General features: G+C 45.4%; 1 protein-coding gene across 1 annotated transcript in view; it reads right to left on the minus strand.

Moving 5' to 3' along the window:
* The window catches only part of PYGB (glycogen phosphorylase B), a 684,627-nt gene that overhangs the window by 124,533 nt on the left and 538,891 nt on the right, over positions 1–21,203 (minus strand). The window contains exon 16 of the mRNA XM_086927201.1: positions 5,010–5,151. Within this exon, the coding sequence (XP_086783327.1) occupies positions 5,010–5,151 (142 nt within the window). The remainder of the gene's footprint in view (positions 1–5,009; positions 5,152–21,203) is intronic.

Consider the following 21,203-nt stretch of genomic DNA (forward strand, 5'->3'; position numbering starts at 1 on the left):
AATTTACCAAGCCACACAATGCCACCTTGCGTGGCCCGGCATGGCTTAGTAAATCTGGAGTAAAGCAAGGCATCGCAAGTCGATGCTTTGCGTTACTCTGCCCTGCGAAGGCGTTCCATGGGTGGACCGTGGGTGTTCCCGTGCATACACCCATGAATTTTGGCACATTCTCAGATTTATCAAGACAGGTTCATCGTATCTATGCATTCCCATGGGAGGTTCAACAAGATTAAATGTCTTTATTTCTCCTTGTTGTTTCCTCTTTCTAAGTGAGCTGCAGTCCACGTATTGATTTTGTGCAGGATGGTGCCCCTTCCTGCACAAAAACAATCCTGCCTACAATGCATGCAACTTGCACCATAGCGCAAGGGTGCCTGCATTGGCGCAAGTCAGCACACTGTGTGCTAGCACAAGAAGAGGACAGGAATGCACCATATAATGTTACATATGTTGCATTACTGCCCTCTTCCTTTTACACGGGGCATTGCGTGAAAGTATGACACATCTGACCCTTAGTTTGGGCTTCTGTTTCTCTCGGGTACCCTGTGTTTGGTTAGACTTTTAGGGAAGATGTTCTCTAGGTTGCCATCTCTCCTCTTCACTTGTATGTTTTATTGTTACATGGCTAGCCTAGTAGAGGTTTCAAAATATAATTCACAAGAACAAGTGCACTTGTTGCTGGCTGTCTGGCTAACGTCGGTGCAGTTCTGGAATCAGAAATGCATGCCCCACTTCATGTCTAGTGGACTGAGAGATTGACTGCTTTACTATGTGATATATCACACAAGTTTGAGAAAACTTGGTCACCATTCCAGACCTACATAAAAATGGGTACACATTACAGAATAGGGTCCCACGGATGACCCTCTGTCCCCTAGTGTTCTGGGATGGATAGAATGTCCTTAATGTCTGAGTTATCCATATCTGATACTGGTACCTGAACAGCCGGCCATGCCGGTGTATTGGTCATATGCTAATTGTAATTGTACTTGCATTATATAGCGATTACTACCCCATACGAATCATCAAAGTGCTTTTCGGCGAGTAGCACACTACTACGGAACCCATAAAGGATTAGTTGTGAATTAGTATAGTGAAAATATGAAAGTAATTTGAGCGGTGGATATATTAGTCAGTTATTTGGATTGAGAAGGTTAGTGGAGGGAAAGAGAAGGGGGAAAGGTTTGCCTTTATATAGCGCTTGCTACCCCTGATGGGGTTTTGAAGTACTTTTTCGGCGAGTAGCACGCTACTTCGGAACCCATGAAGGAATAGAGATGAATTAGTATAGTGAAAGTATGAGAGTGATTTGAGTGGTGGATATGTTAGTCAGTTTATTTGAATAGAGAAGGATAGTGGAGGGATAGAGAAGGGAAAAAGGTTTGCATTTATATAGCGCTTGCTACCCCTGATGAGGTTTTGAAATGCTTTTTTGGCGAGTGGCACGCTACTCTGGAGCCAATACAGTGTTAGTGGTGAATTAGTATAGTGAAATGTGAAAGCAATTTGAGTGGTGGATATGTTAGTCAGTTATTTGGATTGAGAAGGATAGTGAAGGGGTAGAAGAGGTAAAAAGGTTTCCATTTATATAGGGCTTGCTACCCCTGATGGGGTGTTGAAGTGCTTTTTCGGCGAGTAGCACGCTACTCTGGAACCCACGAAGGATTAGTGGTGAATTAGTAAAGTGAAATGTGAAAATCATTTGAGTGGTGGTGGTGATGTTAGTCTGTTATTTGGATTGGAAAGGATAGTGGAGGGATAGAAGGAAATGATTTTAGTAATAGTCTAATGACACTTTTATACCATGTAATGTAGCACAGCTACAGTATTTCAGGTATAGTTTACTAAAATATTTCATACTCATATTGAAACGTGATTTTCTGCATTGTACATTGTAAGATGCTTATTGTAACTTTGCTCATAGACATAGAGAAAGGTTTTTAAAACAAACAATCAGAGCAAGGAAGGGGACTGAGGGGACAGTCAAGCCATCCTTCAGGGCTGGGAAGAAAAACTTCATTGCAAGGAAGGTATCACCTGAGTAGCATGGCACCACCTACCATATCAGGACCCGAAGCAGCATTGATGTGTGTCACTGACCCTCATTGGTCTGATCAGTGGCGGTGTGTAAAGCTTGTAACAATTTAAAGTGCAAGGTCCAACACTGTGGTCCCAACTTCTACAGAATCTGTGGTCTTCATCCTTTTTTTTATTTTTAAACATAATCTGACATATTATCTGCGTATTCTAAAGAGCAACAGGCTCAGTGTCTGCAATGGGCTGTAGGTGAGACAAAGCTTTTTTTGGAGGCTTCAAACTGCATGAATTCCAGAATCGGTATTTAAGAGTATATAGGTTTCTTAAATTAGGAATTGCGATTTCCTCATTGTGATTCAGTACATTTGGCCCTTGGTTAGGAATTGGTCCCTGAATTGGTCTATGATGAGGTTTATGGATTTAAGTTCAGCTTTTGATTTCGTTAATTGTTCCCGCTTATGGTCTCCTTTGCTAAATTATGGGTTAGACGAGTCACTTGTTTATTTTTTAGCTCGCCTACACAGTGACTTGAAAGCCCGCGTCCGAATAAACAATGATGGTGAAGTCTCAGGGGACATTTTAATTGGCAGGGGGGTCAGACAAGGTTGTGTCCTGGCCCCCCTGCTTTTTATACTGTACATAAATGAATTGAGAAACTCTTTGTGTAAATTGACCAGTGATGTCCTGAATATTAATAGAAAACCACTTCCCGCACTTCTTTACGCGGATGATGCGGTCCTTATGGGCCGCACACCCAATGCATTATGCACTTTATTAACAGGCTTTGTTCTATATATGGCCGACCTTGGTCTGTGCACTAATTTCAGTAAATCTTTTATAATGTCATGTGGCCCAAAAAAGCATGCAATCTGTCATATTGCTTCAGGGAACAATGTTTTAAAAAGCACTAGCACTTTCCCTTACTTAGGTCTGTTGTTCTCAGATTCTGGATCTTGGCAGCCGCATGTTGCCAGTGGGAGGAACAAATTGGGCAAAGCCATCAATTCCATTATCAGCCTCCGCCAACTCAAACACGCCGAGGTAATAACACCACTGCTACAAATTTATAAAACCCAATGTTTACCAACAGGAACTTATGGTGCAGAGGTGTGGGGCTATTCGAATTGTACCAACATACAGACCGAAGAAAATAGATTCTGTAGGAAGGTTCTGGGGGGGGTGATTTCTGCTCCAACTTATGTTTGTCATAGGGAATTGAATCTCCCATATGTCGAGGATTTTATAAGATCTAGGCCCGCCTTGTTTTAGTTGAAAATATGGTGGAATCCTGCTGCCTCTTTAACCCGCGAAATTATAACTGATTGTTTTAAATGCGAGCGGGCTAACCACATACCCTGGCTCAGAGCAGTAGAAAAAAGCTTAGTAAGTGAGGAGTAGGGGCATTTATTTTCATCACCCCTAACTATTGATTGTTCTCATAAGAACCTAGTAAAAAGGGCTTTGTATGATCAGTACAGAAAGGAGCGGGAAAGCACCGAGCTTGTAAAGCCTACTATTATAAAGTATATCCCCTTTCTCGAAACATTTGGTAGGTTTAACAATATGCCTCATGGCTACTTGTTGAAAAACTGGGCAGATGGAATAGGAGTTTGCTGTTTCGCTTTAGGGACGGGAGAATTAGAAATCTACTTTGCTTCCCATTAGGCTTTAATAAAAATTTGGAAAATTTAAGCTGTACCTGTAATTTAGGGGGTAAACAAAGCCTTTTACATTTTATGTTTTTCTGTGGTTTTTATGTAAAATACACTAAACGTTACCTAATACCATATTTTAGAGAGAACGCCCTGATGGATTTTAACTTAGCATTTAGAGATCTATTGATGCTAGGAACTGATGATGTAATCTTCAGAGTTAGCTGCTTTCTCCAATCCGCTGTTCGCTCTCGAGCAACAATGAATATGGACTGATAAAGTTTGCACTACTTGTGCATAGTTTGCAATTTTGTATATTTGCACTAGTGATTGTATTTTTGCACATATTGTGGTTAATTAGTCTGTGTACTGCCTTTATCGTAGTGCAAGCTTGGCTAAACATATCATACGTTGTACCTTAAAATAATGTCACTGGAAGCCTATTTTATGAAATTAATTGCGTAATTTTTTATCAGTCTTTTTAATGATTCTTTTATTGCTTTTATTAGGATGAATTGTTGTGATGTACCTGTACTTTTATGGATGGTTTTTATATCCGAATAAAGATCCTTTGAATTTGAATTTGGTCTATGATGAGAGACATCACGAAAGGTATCATCATTAGGCATTCGGTACTGGAACGGGTTTCGGTGAACTGTATCAGTTTGTCTTGCATTTATCTGAAGAATAAGGTTAGTCGATGTTCAAACAAAGCTCACACTGTATGGTGTTCGAGTTCTAGGTAGAGCAGCAACTTTATCTACGGGCCAGACAGACCATTTATAACACTAGGAATTTACTTGGTGGGCTGAGGCACGGGTAGGCTTCAAGTGGGAGCGGAAGAAAGAGAAAGATGGAAGGTAAAGTAGAGAGGAAGTGACCAGGAAAGGAGGAGAGACAGAGGAGAGTAGAGAGAGCAAACGGATGGAGGAAAAGAGATAGTGCAAGTAGATGAAGGGAGCAAGGCTGGTTTGAGAATATTTGCCAGGGCAACTTTTGTTTCCCCAAGTCTGGCCCTGATACCCGCTTCCAAAAAGTACATATAACACAAAAATCTATTTTTATGACTTGCACTCTTTGGAAGGCAGCTTTAGAGGTCAAACTACCTTGAATCACCTCTAACCAAATCACATTGCAATATAACACATTGCTTCACAAAGGTCTTCACAAACAAATGAAAAAAAGATTGGACTCCAGACGAAGATCTGCCAACTGTGAAAAACATCTTGTGTTTGAAAAATACAGTAATCACATTACATTCATAATTTCTGATGTGCAGGTGTACTCATTTTCAGTCTCACTGAGTTTCTTCTGCCCTACCTTTTTCTGCCAAGGAAACCCGGTAGTTCTCCAAAAAGATGACCTTCAGCCTGTCTCCTATGACGGGATCTTTGTTTACAATCTCTCCGACTGCTGTAATAAGTCTGATAATCATTTTGGCCATGTGGTAACCTGGGGCCGCCTGCAGGATGTATAGACATGGAAAATCACAAAAGTTCGGCAATGCAATAGAAAGAGTACTAAGGGCATAACAGTAAAAGCCTACACTACATTTGCAAACATTCTTTGTAAGTGTGAAAACGGCTAAAATGTGCAAAATATAACTTATTTTTTTTAATTTCACTAGTTCCGTCCAGTTTGCATTCGATACATATGCAAAGTCTCAAGTAATTCAACGACTTGGTTGTTTGTAATTCTAACACATGTAAAATTTGAGTTATCATCATTCCTACCAGGAGCATCAAGCGCTATATAAAAGCCCACATCACACCATACAATTGACGATTTGATTTTCAACATTAGAAAGCAGTGAGGAAGAGACAACGTGGAATAAGAAAGAGCTGAGGGTTTGGGCCATAGTGATGGGAAGAAGTGTAAAGACCTATTGGCACTGTGTGTTTTTTTTTGGATTTTCTAATCTTATCTTAAATGAAATTCATAAAGTGCACTGACACGATAAGTTTAGACTAGCAAATTTGTGGTCACCATACTAATAATCAGTGAAACCGTGATATATGCTTAATCAGATTACATTTGTAGATTTAAGACTTCTTAGACGGATTCTGTTTCTGTCACAAGGCACAAACCATTGACGACAACAATGCCCTTTCCAATAGCTTAAAAAGTATGATAAGAAGAAAATCCAGACCCTTATAAACTTCTCTTGAAAACCATACCCTGCATCTACACTGTGGGGCCAGCATCTAGTTTGAAGATTTTTTTGTTCCATTATACATAGCTGTGCTTGTGATTTTGTGCTGCGTATCAACATCAATGGAATATACGGACTCCCAGGTACGCAAGAATATTTTCCATCCACCACAAAATGAAATATACTGAATGAGTCAATATACTGGTGATAGAATCAATGTAATAGGTAATAAAGAGATTGTCCAACGTTAGGCTACATCAATCAGTTTTTCAGAATTAATATCATGTACTTAGCAGTGAGAAGCCCGAAAATCTGTTAAGACTCTGGCCCTTGTAGACCAGTATGAGACAATCAAAAAGTAAAGATAGTTCTAAAAGGAAAACTCTCTAGCACTATCAAAATATTGAATTTACAGCCTAGGCGAGGTCTCAATTTAGCTCAATCAGAATGGGAAGGATTAGTATTTTGAGATTCCTTGATGCTAATCTCTAGCTATTAGGGTCAAACTGGTAGGCACCGTGGTTAATGGTAACGGAGAGCAGTAGACCTGTTGTACGTTCTTGCGATGTACAACATTGTTTCTGATGCAAACAGAAATACTTTGCATGCAGATTTAGAGTGAGAACTTTTCTGACAAACTGATCTCTCACACTGGCCCAGAATCAGTTCAGGGCAAGACTGTGCACCCGGAGAAAGTCATACAAAATGTAGTTCAAGGAGCATCCTCATGATTTATTTACATGATACATTCTAGACCATATTCTTTCCTTACTGAAGACTCGAGTTGAAGCATCAGGGACACCGGCCACAGAGGTGATTGATCGTCTATGGTGCCCTTTGGAGCAGGACACCACAAGAACCATCAATAAGTAGCCACACAGTGTTTTGACGCAGATCGTACCTACTTGTAGTGAGGAGATGCAAAAAATCTTCTTTGTTTAGGGTCCTAATATTATTGTAAGTCTGCCTTGGAAGCATATTTCAATATGTTGTACTGATTGTCTTACAACAACCAACATACAAACTAAGATTCAGCCAGGAAGACAAAGTAGAGGCAGCTTCTAATGGGGCAGATGCTGGCAGAAAGAACTCTTCATGCACCTTGGCTTAGGAGGGACCTGTGCTCTTGCAACCTATACCTAGCAGAGTTTAGAAAGACCATTTTGGGTATCTGGGATCTATTTGTAAGGCGAAGAGGTCTAAGATTCATCCCGGGGTACACCTATACACTTCAAGGCTACTGGGAGATAGCTTTGTATATATATATATATATATATATATATATATATATATATATATGACAATAGGCAGGATGGCGTATGGTGCACAATATTTTTGAGAAAGGGTAGAGCAAGACATTTGGAACCTGTAAAAGGGATTTTTACGTCATGAAAATGGAGAGATCACAGTACCTGCAAGCGCGACATTATAAGAAAAAAGTGGCTGTAGACAGCATGCTTCTCCTGGCAATTGTTAAAGATACTGGAAGGCTCCAAGGGTCTGGTCTCTGTTTACATGCCATACTCAGAGTGGAGGGAAGGCGGAAGGAAATGGCACTATCATGAGACATGTGCAAGGTAGCTAAACAGAGCATCTCAGATAGCAATGAGAAGGCCTTTAAGGTATTTACTCAAGTGCTATGAAAAACATTGCTCACTGGGAAGCTTCATACAAGCTAATGCTTCATACAAGCTAATATTCCAATGACATCTAACTCCATGTCGTTTCAGACAGATATACAAAAAGGTGGGTGGTAGGTGGTGGAGAAATGGTACAGCGATGGGAACAGTTGTACAAATCTTGTGGGACTGCATGCACATGGAAACATGTTGGTAATTCTTAAATATACTGCAAGAGTCCTAAGGGGCATCACAGCAGTAGACATGGGACTAGCTCTTTAGCCTCAGGCACAATGCAGCTGGGATGTGGAAATACATCTCAGAGAGCTATGTTGCTTTATATGCTGGGGGCTGCCAGGCAACCCACTGGATTGTATTGGAAAACACAAACATACCATCAGTGGCACAATAGATACATATTCTTTGGCAGGGAGGTGTGGCGCAGCGGCTGGAGCGGCTGACTTCGGGGCACAGGGCTCACAGTTCGATTGACGGCAGCAGCTCAGCTCAACACCATGTGAATCTGGGCAATAGCTCACTTAATCTCCCCCAAGGCCCACAGTGCCTTGAAACCTTTAGGGGTGATATGTTCGAGCTTTACAACTATGGATTGGGATTGACAGGCACTAGCACCTGAGATGATCACCCACAACCTACATTAAAAAATGTAAGCAATTTGATAAAGTATTGCAGCTTCTGATTTTTCTTTCAGCGGTGTCGAGCCAAATGACCGACTTTCCGAACGAAAGAGAGAGAGAGAGAGAGAGAGCACTCCTATTATTTGAATCACAGTGACTCTTGAAGCATTAAGTAGGAATTGTACCCGGGTGGGAGGGTAAGGGGCTTAGTTAAGTTGCAACAGCTTGAAGACAATCTTCAGCTGTCCTTTTGATAGGGAAACCCTCGTCATAATCACACGGACGATAGCTCAGTGGAGGGGATTGGCTACATTTGGGAACACTGAATACCTAGTATAGAGATTGGTGTCCTCCAATTGTGGAATTTTACAATTTTAGAATGTAATTTAAAAATCTACCAGAATGTTGGCCAGAAAAAATAGATGGCGATGTTGGGTTTCTTGGAGTTCCTGAGCTCTTCCAGGTGAGAAAAGTCAAACATATTACGTTAATATTCAATCTTAAAACAACAGCTAATTATGGACTTTGATTTGTCAAAATGCCAGTGGTATCCAAGGTCACATCACACTCCCAATGGATTTGTCACGCTCCTCAACCGCCTTCGACTTAATGAGGATATCTAGAATGCCCTAAATACTTTCTGTGCCTTCCACTACATGTATGATCTCTGAGAGGAGTTTGTAGCAAGGGTAAGAGCTAGGGGTGTTAAACGGCAAGCGAGAGGGAGCAGATGCTGCTCTTTTTTGACACCCCATACAGGTGACCTCATGCAATTTTGGATTTTCACAGTCCTGTAATCTACGTCCACCCAAGTATTTTATTTTAACCAGTAAGTTGGGAAGGTAAGACACTCAATGCTAGCTATGGATTTAAATAATAAAATTAAATAACCTAACAGAATTGATCCCACCAGGCCTGGTATATTGTGTTGTAGTTACCGGCCACCACAAAATCCAGCCCAAAGTCTATATGCTTGATGCCGGAACCAGTAGCAAGCCATAGCAAGGGTGCAAAGGCCAAATGACAAACTCTGTCTACTAAATCACTAGTACATTTCACTACTTTCCATGAGACTCACTACAGAGTGAATTTATAATCTAGTCTACTAGAAATCGATGGCAAACACTCATATAGAGCTACTGAGGTACTTGATTATTAGCATTCACAGGCCACTTGTATCTCAAATCTCTTCTATGTTGTTTTTCTCATTATCAGCTTTGATTTCAATGTCAGGTTTAGGAGACATACGCCTAATTGGGGACCTTTGAGAGCTATGTGACCAGGAGGCCGAGGTCTACATGGTCTTGTTCTGCCAAAGGTACGAGCAACCCAGTCGATTAGTCACGATGCCACTGATGCTAGGAAGCTCTCAAGCAGAAGGGTGTCTTCCAAAAAAGGTCGCTATTGGAGGAAAAACAAGTTGGCACAATACCTCCGGATGACTGTGGTTAACTGGAGCAAAGAACAGGGATCCAGGAGAAGGCTGCATCAAAAGTGGAAAAATAACAAACAGAACCCAAGGAAGTAACAGCAGAAACTGGAACCAGGACTCAGGAATCAGTTATAAAGCATAAATGATGCAAGGGCAAGACAGTCCTGACTTCCCTAAATACCTAAACCCCAGGAAATTACATCAGGAATTGGAGAGCCATGATAGATTGGGAAGGGCTCTAAGAATTACTATTGGCTGCCGCAATCTTGGTTTGGGCAAGTACGCATGCCGAGTATCCACACTAGGGACTGTGGGAGGAGGAAATGATGGAAAATGGAAGTTTACAATGAATCTCTTGGCAACAAGTCCCACAGGGTCAGAGTGAATACAGAGAGGGCCAAACCGGCGGGCCGGCTACAATGAGGAAAGCATACAAGAAGAGCGCAGTGGCCTGGCAGTGCTCCCTGCACTTTGCCTGCTGGAAACCCACTACGCCCAACCAAGCCAGCCTAGGACATCAGGCCTGGGCGCAGCTGCGTGTATATTTCTATGTGGGGGTCACCTGAAAAGTTAGATGAACATCCACAAACTTACAACTTTGTGTATATTAACATACCTCTTTTATTTAGTTTTTTGCCCAAGGCACATTGCCTAATTTGTGCTGAAGGTTACCATTGATGTTGAGAATGGGGTTATGTCAGGTACAGAGTTGATTCCTGGTATACTAAATGTATACTAAATAATAATTGCAGAAATTTTAAGAGCACCTTCACTTCTGGGAGCAGATAGTGGTGCAGCGACAGGCAGTCAGTCAGAAGTCTGACAATCCCTAACATCTATGAAACACGAATGGGTCAAAATGACACTACACGGCGCGTTGATGACAGAATATCTAAGGGCTAATATAGCTCCCAACGGCCTACTAGTAAAAAATATCCTGAGCCTATTCTTGAAGATGATGTCTACAAAAAAGGATGGTCCCTAGTAGCATGGAAATGCACTAGGGACCTACTAATCTTCATAATTAACACAGCTAAAAGAATAGCCAATGCCCTGCTTATTAGGATCCAAATAGCAGGAAGCACACTCAAGACCACAATTCAAATCACCACTTTCAAATCGAAACTGACTGAGCTAAATAATGCGATTGTTGAGCACAAGGAATATCTGATGAAGCAAAAAATCACGAAGTTACAAAAAGATATTTGCAGATTTGATAAAGAAAAGGTATACCCAAACCTCAAAGCAGACTTTGTTCCCCCAGGAACAAATAACTCCTCAGATGATGGTTCATATACCACAAAGAGGGGCTCTTCCACCAACGGTGACTCAAGCACTGAGAGTTGGGGTGGGAACAACCCTAGAAGGGGAGGTCCCCACGCTTTCCCAGGTTTCCAGATGCCACAGTACCAAGGGCCAGACTTTTGGCAGTACCCAATGTTCCCCCAGTTCTACCCACCCGGCAACAGCCAACCCTTTTTTAGAAAGAGGCTGTGGCAGAGGGCGCGGGTGAAGAAGAGGCAACCAGCAACAACAACAACAAGCATTTGCAATGCAATAGGTCTCGCATTATAAAAGTTTGAGCAGTTGGCATTGCTAATAATAATGCAACACTAGCAGCTCAAAGATTCATTAATGTCAGACCTATTGCATTGCATTTTTTTTTAATATAGCACAAACTACACACACAACCACACACACAACCACACCAAGCATTGGCATAGCCAATAGTTCTCGCTTTTGGGACCTTCTAAGTATTTATTTATGCAGCATAATATCCTTTGTGCAACCACATCAACTGTTGCGTGGCTAAACACTTATAAGGTCCCAAAGGCAAAACCTATTGGCTATGCCAATGCTTGGTGTGGTTGTGTGTGTGGTTGTGTGTGGTTGTGTGTGTGGTTGTGTGTGGTTGTGTGTGTGTGGGTGTGTGTGTGGATGTGTGTTTGGGTGTGCTTGGGTGTGGTTGTGTGTGTGGTTGTGTGTGTTTTTGTGTGTTGTGTGTGGTTGTGTGTGTGGTTGTGTGTGCGGTTGTGGTTGTATGTGTGTGAATGGTTGTGTTTGTGTGTGTGATTGTGTGTGTGTGCTTGTGTGGGTTTGTGTGGGGTTGTGTGTGGATGTGTTCTCGCAGGCAGCTACAAGCTACAATGATGTCTTCGAGTAGCCTCTGCTTGCAGCAGCTCCGTTCATGAAAATTTGGAGACACAACCACAGTAAATAAACATGGAGCATCTTAACCAACCTGAAAGGACACCGGGACATTTAGTGCCCATCATTCAGAAACTCATTACTACAGACGTTTATCAGTGTGTCGCTTGGCAAAAAGAAATAATACTGTGTACCAGTCATCGTTAGAACTATTCTGTTCATTTATGAATTAATTACTGGTCCCTCACTGTCTATGCAATAAATATCATTTGAATTCTGGACCAGAAATGCCTCCAATATGTGTCACCATCAGTGAAATTGATTCTGATATCGTCAAATATTTAAGAGGATCTTGAGATGAAATGCGCGATGTGCATTTTACATGGCATCGTCCAGTGCATTCGATTATGGGGATCCCAGAGAAGGCATCAGCAGGAGGCTCCCAGCGTCCATTAACGGAGCCCAGCTGCGCCTCCCTGGTGGTTCCGTCGTGAGAATCAATGCTAGACAGAGATCAGGACCGCTTTCACAAACATCCAAAGTGTGCTTAATTGATTGTGAGCTAGACTCTTTGAGTGCCATCGATTTCACCACCTGAAATATTCAGAGGATGATGCAAGTGCTCCACAGTTGACATCTCTGAAAATAACGAACACGAGTGGTGTGCACGCACGTCACCACGAGCGCTACCATGGCAGCGACCAGCTTGCTAGAACGCGCAACGTGAAAAAGTGCTGTGCAGCCGCACGCACCTGTGCGCGTTCTAGCAAGCTGGTCGCTGCTTTGGAAGCACTTCCAGAAGCCACTACTAAATGTCTCTCCGAGCAGCGCATGCGCGCTGACTCAGCGAGACCTAAAAACGAGTGCAATGGGAGGAACTACAACAGAACATAGTGGAGACTCGGAGATACACCAAGAGGAAAACTTAATAGTTAATCTTTCTGAAAGGGTATTGACAGACATTGAAAATAAAGTCCTAAAGACCGTCTAGGTTATGTACCTACCCCTCGAACAGATACATTTGGAGAGCAATGTGAGATTCTGAATTTCTTCCGCAAGATACGGTTCAAGGCTTTCTTTTACGGGAAGCCAATGCTCGAGACACATGACTCAGGTTTGCGCAACCCCTCTACTTTCACTCCTAACAGTGGGTTGGTTCCTAATGAGGTGCTCACTTTTGAGCAAGAGGTACTTAAGGACTTAGAAAAGAGCACGTTGCCTAAACACTTTAACAATATCTCCACAGCAGAATTGAAGGCTGTCAATTCCCTTGCGAAGGACACGACCATTACCATAAAAAGAGAGTAGGGTCAGGATTATCACAAGTACGTTGACGTTTCGATCCAGAAACGTGTGTAGTTGGCTAGTAGGCACAGCAGGTCTTCCTCAGGACTAGACGAACCAAGGGACAGCTCGAATCAAGGGAGATTTGCAGGGTATGGTCCACCGTTCATTGGATTCAAAGCAATAACTGAAGCAAGGTCCTTGGTGGTGAATTGCATCAATCGCACGACACAGTACTGTAGCTCTCCAGCACAGCTCCTGAAATGAGAAGCTTTGTCTAGTCCTGAGGAAGACCCGATGTGCCTACTAGTCAACCATGCTTGTTTCTGGGTTGAAACTTCGACATACTTGTGATAATCCTGATCCTACTCTCTCCACCCCACACAAAATAGAAATTTAAAATCCCAAGCGGTGTGGAGCAACAATGTGTTCAGCACTGTACATATCTTGTTCACATTTAGCACTTTTTTCACACTTTTTGCACCATATCACTTGCGCCGTTGGAAGAAATTGGTCATGAAGTTTGACAGCCTTCTAATATCAGCTCAACACCATAATATTGTAAAAACATATATAGATTTATCCTTAAATACAAACTTAGTTTGATTTATTTTTGGTGTGTTTTTCATTTTGCGACTCATTTGGCCTTTTTCTCTCCGTTTCATTGATCATTGATTTTTGCTGAAAGGTTTTGAGTATTGTTGTTTTATTGGTTATTATTCAGTATACCAGGAATCAACTCTGTACCCAACAGAACCACATTCTTGTACACCCAGATTCTGAGGGGCACTGGGTCACCCCATTATACTAAATGGTTGCCATTTATGGTCATCGGTGCTCATTTTAGAGGATCAGGACTTACTTTTCATCATCTGACTTTGATCCCCAGAGACAGAGAGAATGATAGAAAAGGGAGAATGAAGGAGGAACAGACCAATATTAAAACAGTGAGCAGGGAAAAGAAGGCATGAAAAAGAATCTGTAAAAGTCAGATAGAAACAGGAAATGTAGTGTGGTGGTCGAGAGTCATGAGGTGGAATCAAGACTAGCAGACTCGGTATTTGGCAAACGCTGAATCCGACAGCTCTGGCAGTGGACTTCTAAGAAAAACCTCGGACAGTTGCTTTGCATTTTTTTTGGGGGGGTACAAAATAAGCATTGTAGGGAACTTAATAATACACACTTCTGCCAAAGAAAAAGCATGTGTGTTTTCAGGTTGGGAATGGGGAGGAAACAACCACTGTAGTTTATATGGGGTTGGATGAGGAAGAGTTTTTTTTTTCATGGAAATCAATTTTATCGGCTGATAAGCAACATCAAAAGGTAAATACGTAAATGCACATCTTTTTGTTTGCAGAATTTGTCAAGCAGTGGTAAGTCTGCAAGCATAAATGCTACACATCTACCCACACAAGGAACACTACGACCATCTTAAGTTCCTAGAGTGCTCCTTGAGTCCTTTGCAAATGTGGCAAATGTGCTTCAAATGTACCAGTAATCCAAATTAAGCACATTTCCTGCTTTAAGGCTATGTGAATCAGGTCCGATTTATTTTTGAACACCTCAACAATTACATAGAGGGATTTCATTTTAATCAACCCAGCTAGAAGCCTCCTCTGCCTCTCTAACCTCCTAATCGTTAATGCTGTCACAGGGGCTTGGATGTTTGAACATTTCTTGGTTTACTTTGTGAACTCACAGGTAGACATATCAGAAGTTCCTGTGGCCATCATACTGAAGCAGGGCTCTTCACAGAAGGAGAAGCTGTTTCAAAACTTAAAAAATATGCTCCGCAGGGAGAGAGAAAACAGCAAATCAACATCTGAGATCACCTAGTGGAATTAGCTGTGTTAGCCGCCTCGCCCTTAATGTAACTGGAAACTATGGGTCTAAATCTATTAATAAATGTTACAGCACAAGTGTGGGACCACACAAAAAGCACAGGATCTGGGGAAAGAATGACCCCTTTGCCCACTTCCCTTCTGACGGTCCTGCTCTTAAGCCAGTTTCTGATGGAAAGATAGGTCTTATGCACTTCCCCATTTAGCACATTTATGGAGGACCTTATGCAAGACCATTAGAACTATGCAATTCTGAGGGAATGGTGTTTACCACATGAGACTAGATTTTTCACACTTGACACATAATCTGCCATCTGATGCATATTTTGAAGATTTCAACAAAACAAATGCCTCTTTCTCGAACTAATCAAAAGTTCAGAAAAAAGGCCACATATGCTCCTGTGCAGTGGCAGACCCTTTGCAACGGGTAATAGCTCCCCCTTTAGTCGTTGATTGACGTATTCAGGGTTCAAACCATTACCAATAAAGTGAAACGTTACCCAAACAACACCAGTGTGTTTAATTGAAAAAACATTGAAATAACACTTCCTCAAAATGTGCAGAATAAAGCTACATAATTTGCCTTGTCTGCATAATTGAGTCAGTTTTACAACATAATTCGGTCCTCCGTTTTCGCACAATTCCAGTTGCCCTGACCTTAAATAATCTTTTACACTTGGTCAATGAACAGCGGCAGTTCCTGTAGAAACCTTTTTGCTGTTTGCGTATCAATGCAGGGTGGGGAAATAGGTTTTGGTGCTCACCAAATTACATGCAGTTTTGCAATGAATCACAAATTTAACAAAGTTATCCTAAACTGTTTTTAACTCCTAAAGTAATAATGTAGGGGGCCTGGCCAAGATGGCGGCGGGATAGGACGTGTTCTCTCTGGCTCCTGCCCGCCGCCTCCTGAATCGGCACAGCACGGCCCTTCTGGGGCATAAGATAGCTCGAGGTTCGCCGACAACGAAGCAGGGGTCCTTCCGGAGCCGCTTGCTGCCCCATGTCTTGACAGAGGGAGCAGCTGCCGGCGACAACGCGGGACAGCCGGGAGGTGGCCCCGGTCTCTCTGAGCTCGAGAGGCCCAAACAATGCAGCGCTCCGATCTGCTGATCGTCGAGGCCAGCACCTTCCCTCCAGGCTGTATCGGTGCATGCTGGACTGCCAGTGCCCAACACGTCGGGCGTCTGCCCCCAACAGCGGCGCCCCGCGCCGGGTCTCGGACCAGATCCCGGATGAGGTTAACGCCACCCCCGAGGCCGTGGGGACGAGGGCTCAGCCGAGGATCGACCGGACACCCTGCTGCGAAGGCCCAGCCGAGTTCGCCCCTGGGCGCGGGTCGAGTGCTGCCTGCGGCCCGGTCTTCTAACATCCGACTGGGCCGCGCAGATTCCCGGGCCACGGTAGGCGGAGCACCCGACACAACAGTGCACAACGCGGCGGTGCAGCAGGTGAGGCCACGGCATCCAGAGGGCGGGCCTGCAATTGCCACAGTTCCCCCGCGCCGGTCCAACGAGCCAATGCGGCCCCCCCTGACACTCTATCAACTCCTTGCCTGCTGGGGGGGGCACCTGAGGGCCACGTTCTGATTGCAGGCCTGGGACTAGCTATTCCAGGGCACCAGCATCAACGGAAGAGACACTCTGAGGCCTGGAGATTGCAGTGGGCCCACAGTCGGGGAGCCTAGCGGACTGGGATTGTGCCATATGCCCACCAGACCGGGGCGCCTGGGGGGCCCGCTCTGGACCACGCCTTGGGATCCACCGGGGGCGGGTACAGGAGAGCGGCCCTGAGAGGTGACGTGGTGCTCGACTTGGTGAGCAGCGGGGACCAGTGTCGGGTCGGTGTCCCAAGCCGGTAGTGATTTAAGGGACCAAGAGAGGCACAAAGTCGCGCCTGTACTGGGTCTGCAGCTATGCAAGAAAGGACCGCTGGACCCCAACACCGCCAATATTTTGCGTTGTGCGATGGGGTGGGCTTTGGGTGGCCCCTCGAGGACAGACTGCCCTACAATTAGCCTCTCATCTCTGTCCTAACCACACAGTTCTGCTGGTCATACCACTCGATGGAGGGATTGCCGGGGGGCTGCCTCAGTGGGGGCCTGACACGCACGGAGAGTGGCTTCTACATCCCAACCACAGGGCTCTCCATGGGGAAGTCCCAGCTCATACCTCATTACCTAAGGAGTGCTTGGCCTCTGCCTCCACGCCGGGACCCGGAGTATCCCCAGTGGTCATCTCCGATGGGAGTGTGCACACGACAGCAGTTCTGAGAGTCACCTCTTCACTGGACCGCAGCTGCCAGTGCTGCCGCGATCGGAAGAGCCCACACGTCATCGTTTCTGCCCGCCCTACGTCTCCTGGGGAAGCGGCGGACACTGGCTGGAAGACCCATGCCCCCTGGGGGGCCTGCCGACCCTCTGACGCTGCTCCGTGGGGTGCTTGGGAGGTCGAGTGAGTATGTCCAAAGCCAGGACCAACAAGCTGAAACCCCAGAAGGACATCTTTGGCCACCCACAGCCCACTCCCGACATGGCTAACACAACGCCGGAAGCCGAGACAGCGAAGCGCCCCGTGGCGGTGGGGGATGAACCCATCACAGAGGCCTTCCTAGAATCACTCTTCCTCACTCTCTGGGAAGACATCCAGTCAGTTAAAGCTGAATTCACCACGGAACTTAAAGATATATGCCAGGATGTCGACGGGGTCGGAGAGCGGGTGGCCGCATTTGAAGAGAAGAGCGATTCCACAGTCACAGAATTGACGACGCTTCAACAAGAAGTCCTTCGGTTGCAAGACCAGAATACGGACATGCAAATGCATTTGGAAGGTATGAAAAACCGCTCCCGTAGACATAACATTCGAATTCGGGGGGTGAGGATGACTGACGTCACCCGGGACCTCTTTGCCTTTACAGTTGGCCTCTTCCGGCACATACTCAGTGACTCCCACGTGGCTGATGTCGTCTTGGAGAGAGCACACAGAGTAGGTCCACCCCCCGGTCCCAACGCACCACCGGCGGATACCCTGTTGTGCGTTCAAGACTTTAAGTCCAAAGAATCTATCCTCTCTAAAGCACGGACTCTCCACCCTATCTCATTCCAGGGTCACTCCCCGGTTCTATACCAGGACCTGGCACTGATCACCCTTCAGCGAAGGTGGCAGTTCTGCCCGGTGACCGAGCGCCTGCGGCAACAGGGAATCTCGTACTCCTGGGGACACCCATTTCGCCTCATTTTTAGATACAACAGCAAACTCCACCAACTTCGCTCTTTGATGGACGCATGCCGACTGCTGGTTTTGGCTACACCGAGCAAGGAGGAGGAAACCGATGGTTCAGGATCCAGGCAGGAGATCTCTACATCAGGCTTGCAACGTCAGGGCAGTGCCCTCAAAGGCCGCCTGCCTCGGAAATGGCCCGTAGCCAACAGGAAGCACTGGCGGCAGTTACTGAAGCCCTCGTGGGGGAAGGCTCTGAGGACAAGTGATGGGCCTGGAACTACTACGCTTTTTTGAATCCTCCTAATGCATTCTTGCTGGTTCTGGGTGAGTGGCGGGGGGAGGGCTTCCCTTCCCATTGATCACACCATGGACCCCAAAAGGATGATACACCAGTCGTCTTGGGTCGATGGACTTTTCTTTCGAATAGTTCCTGTTCAGGTTGTTTCTGGGTCAGGGGGGGTAGGATATTTCTTTTGTGCGGGTTTTGCAGGTTTTTTTCGGGTTTTGTTCCCCTCATCCACCTTCCATCCCCTTTCGGGCGCCAGCTTGCAGCGCTATCGAACTACGTTTTTCCCTTTTTAGCCAGGAGTTTTTGAGAGGCCCTTCCGGACCTTGTCCCAGCCAGTTCCCCCTCCACATGTCACATGCCCCGGAAACCGCTTAAAATTCTCACCCTCAATATCCGTGGTCTCAACAACCCGATCAAATGCAGAGCGGTCCTCCACTATCTGGAACAGTCACATGCTGATATTTGCCTTTTACAAGAGACTCACCTTGTCAATAAAGATCACCACAGATTGAGATCCCGGGCATTCCCGACGCAACTATTCTCCTCTAATTCCACGAAATCAGCCGGGGTTGCTATACTTGTTTCTCGCTCTTTCCAAGGTAAGGTCCTCGAGAAGGAGGCGGAGATTAAGGGCCGCTTACTCACTTTCAGGTAGCGGGGATTCCCCTCATAGTGGGTTCTGTCTATGCCCCCAACGAAGGTCAGGGGAGATTTTTCCATACAGCACTCACAGAGGCCACAGCTAACTCTGAACGACACTTGCTGTTAGGGGGAGACTTAAACATGGTCTTCGACAACATCACTGACAGCTCTTGTCAGGGCACAACACAAGTCGGAGCACTCTCCAAAGCCGACCTGGATCGGCTTCACGACCTTGGGCTCTCAGACATGTGGCGCAACTTTCACCCTCATAGTCGGGCATATAAGTACTACTCAGGGGCACATAAAACATATGCCAGACTGGACTACTTCCTTAGCTCTACCCCCTTACAGGTGCATACGATAGACTCTGAGATCCTCACTGCATCCCTCTCTGATCACTCCCCGGTTGCAGCCACCTTTCACTTCCCACATGTCCGGAAACCACAGCGAGACTGGCACCTGTGCGATGCACTACTACACCATGTGTCTACGGCCACTCAAATCAAGACAGCCATCACAAATTTATTGACCCTCAACGCCAACCCAGACACATCTTTGGCAATGCAGTGGTCTGCCCTCAAAGCCGTCCTACGAGGGGAATTTATTGCCATATCTGCAGCCAATCATGTGGAGCGCAGTAAAAAGAGAGCTGAACTAACCCAGCAGGTAGCGGAATTAGAACAAATGCACCAAAGCACAGGCGCCGCTCGGGCCTGGTGCCAGCTTTGTATAGAAAGGAAACAACTGATGGCACTCGACAGGACAAAGCTGAATACTCGGCTCTTCGTCTCCACCATTCCTATTATACTGAGGGCAATAGATGTGGCCGCCTCCTGGCTCACAAATTGCGTGAAGCGCAACAACGTCAGGGTGTACAGGCCATTCGGGACCCCGGGGGAGAGCTTAAATCGGAGGACGCAGACATAGCAGAAGTTTTAAGACGCTCTTCACAGTCTTGACTACCTAGAGACCGCACAGATACCCCCACTCTCTCAAGCACAGGCAGAACACCTAGATAGGGATATAGGGACGGACGAAGTTATCGCTGCGATCTCCCGCCTCAGTCTCTGTAAATCCCCAGGGCCCGACGGCTACTCAGCAGCCTTTTATAAAACCTTTTGTGGTCAAATTGCCCCTCTGTTACGGGACCTTTTTAATACCTTCGCACAAACGGGGGCCATCCCCGGTGAAATGTTGGAGGCCTCCATAGTAGTAATCCCTAAGCCCGGAAAAGACAAGATGCTTTGTAGCGCCTATAGGCACATCTCCCTTCTAAACATTAATATAGAGCTCTACACGAGTATATTAGTGACTCGCCTAACGCCCAATATGCCCCAGCTCATTGAACCGGATCAGGCGGGGTTCCTACCGCATAGAAAGACCAGCGATAACACTAAAAGGGTACTACACCTTATTGAAAAGGCTTCTCGCACTCAGGGGGAGTATATGCTCCTGGCCATTGACACAGAGAAGGACTTTGATAGGGTGCACTGCCCTACCTGGAGCAAGTTCTGTCGAAATTTGGTTTTGAGGACAAATTGCCCACACGAATACTTAACTGTTACCGCTCACCTAATGCGACTGTCTGGGTGAACGGCCACACATTGTCCCGATTCCCCATAAGCAGAGGTACAAGGCAGGGGTGTCCCCTTTCTCCCCTCCTCTTTGCGCTTTACATGGAGCCACTAGCGCAGCGAATCCGGCAGCACCCTCTCATTGTCGGGATTAAATTAGGTGGCGATACCCACAGCATCAGCCTGTACGCAGACGATATTCTGCTCTCCCTCTTTAACCCAATCCAGACCCTGAGGGCTCTGTTGGTCTAGTTACACAGCTTTGCGCGGGCCTCAGGGTTCAAGATTAATATGGATAAATCTACCGCCCTTGACATTTCACTCGCTCCGGACACTCTGGCTCACATTCGTGACGAACACTTAATACAATGGTCCACTTCCACCATTCCATACCTAGGAGTGCAATTGGGTGCCACCATTCCCGCCACCGCAGCTGCCAACTATGGGAGGCTTCGTACCCACATCTGCCAGGAGCTCGACCGTTGGAAACACCACACATTCTCCTGGCTGGGCAGAATAGCAGTCACCAAGATGACCATACTTCCTCAGATTCTTTATCTTTTACCCTGCGTCCTCCTATTGGCTGGATCCAACAAACCCAATCAGACCTTGCGCAATTCATCTGGCAGGTCCGCAAACCCAGGTTTAAGCATGCCATAGCAATTTTGCCTCCG

This window comes from Lissotriton vulgaris, chromosome 6 (assembly GCF_964263255.1).
Source record: "Lissotriton vulgaris chromosome 6, aLisVul1.2, whole genome shotgun sequence".
Taxonomy (NCBI): Eukaryota; Metazoa; Chordata; class Amphibia; order Caudata; family Salamandridae; genus Lissotriton; species Lissotriton vulgaris.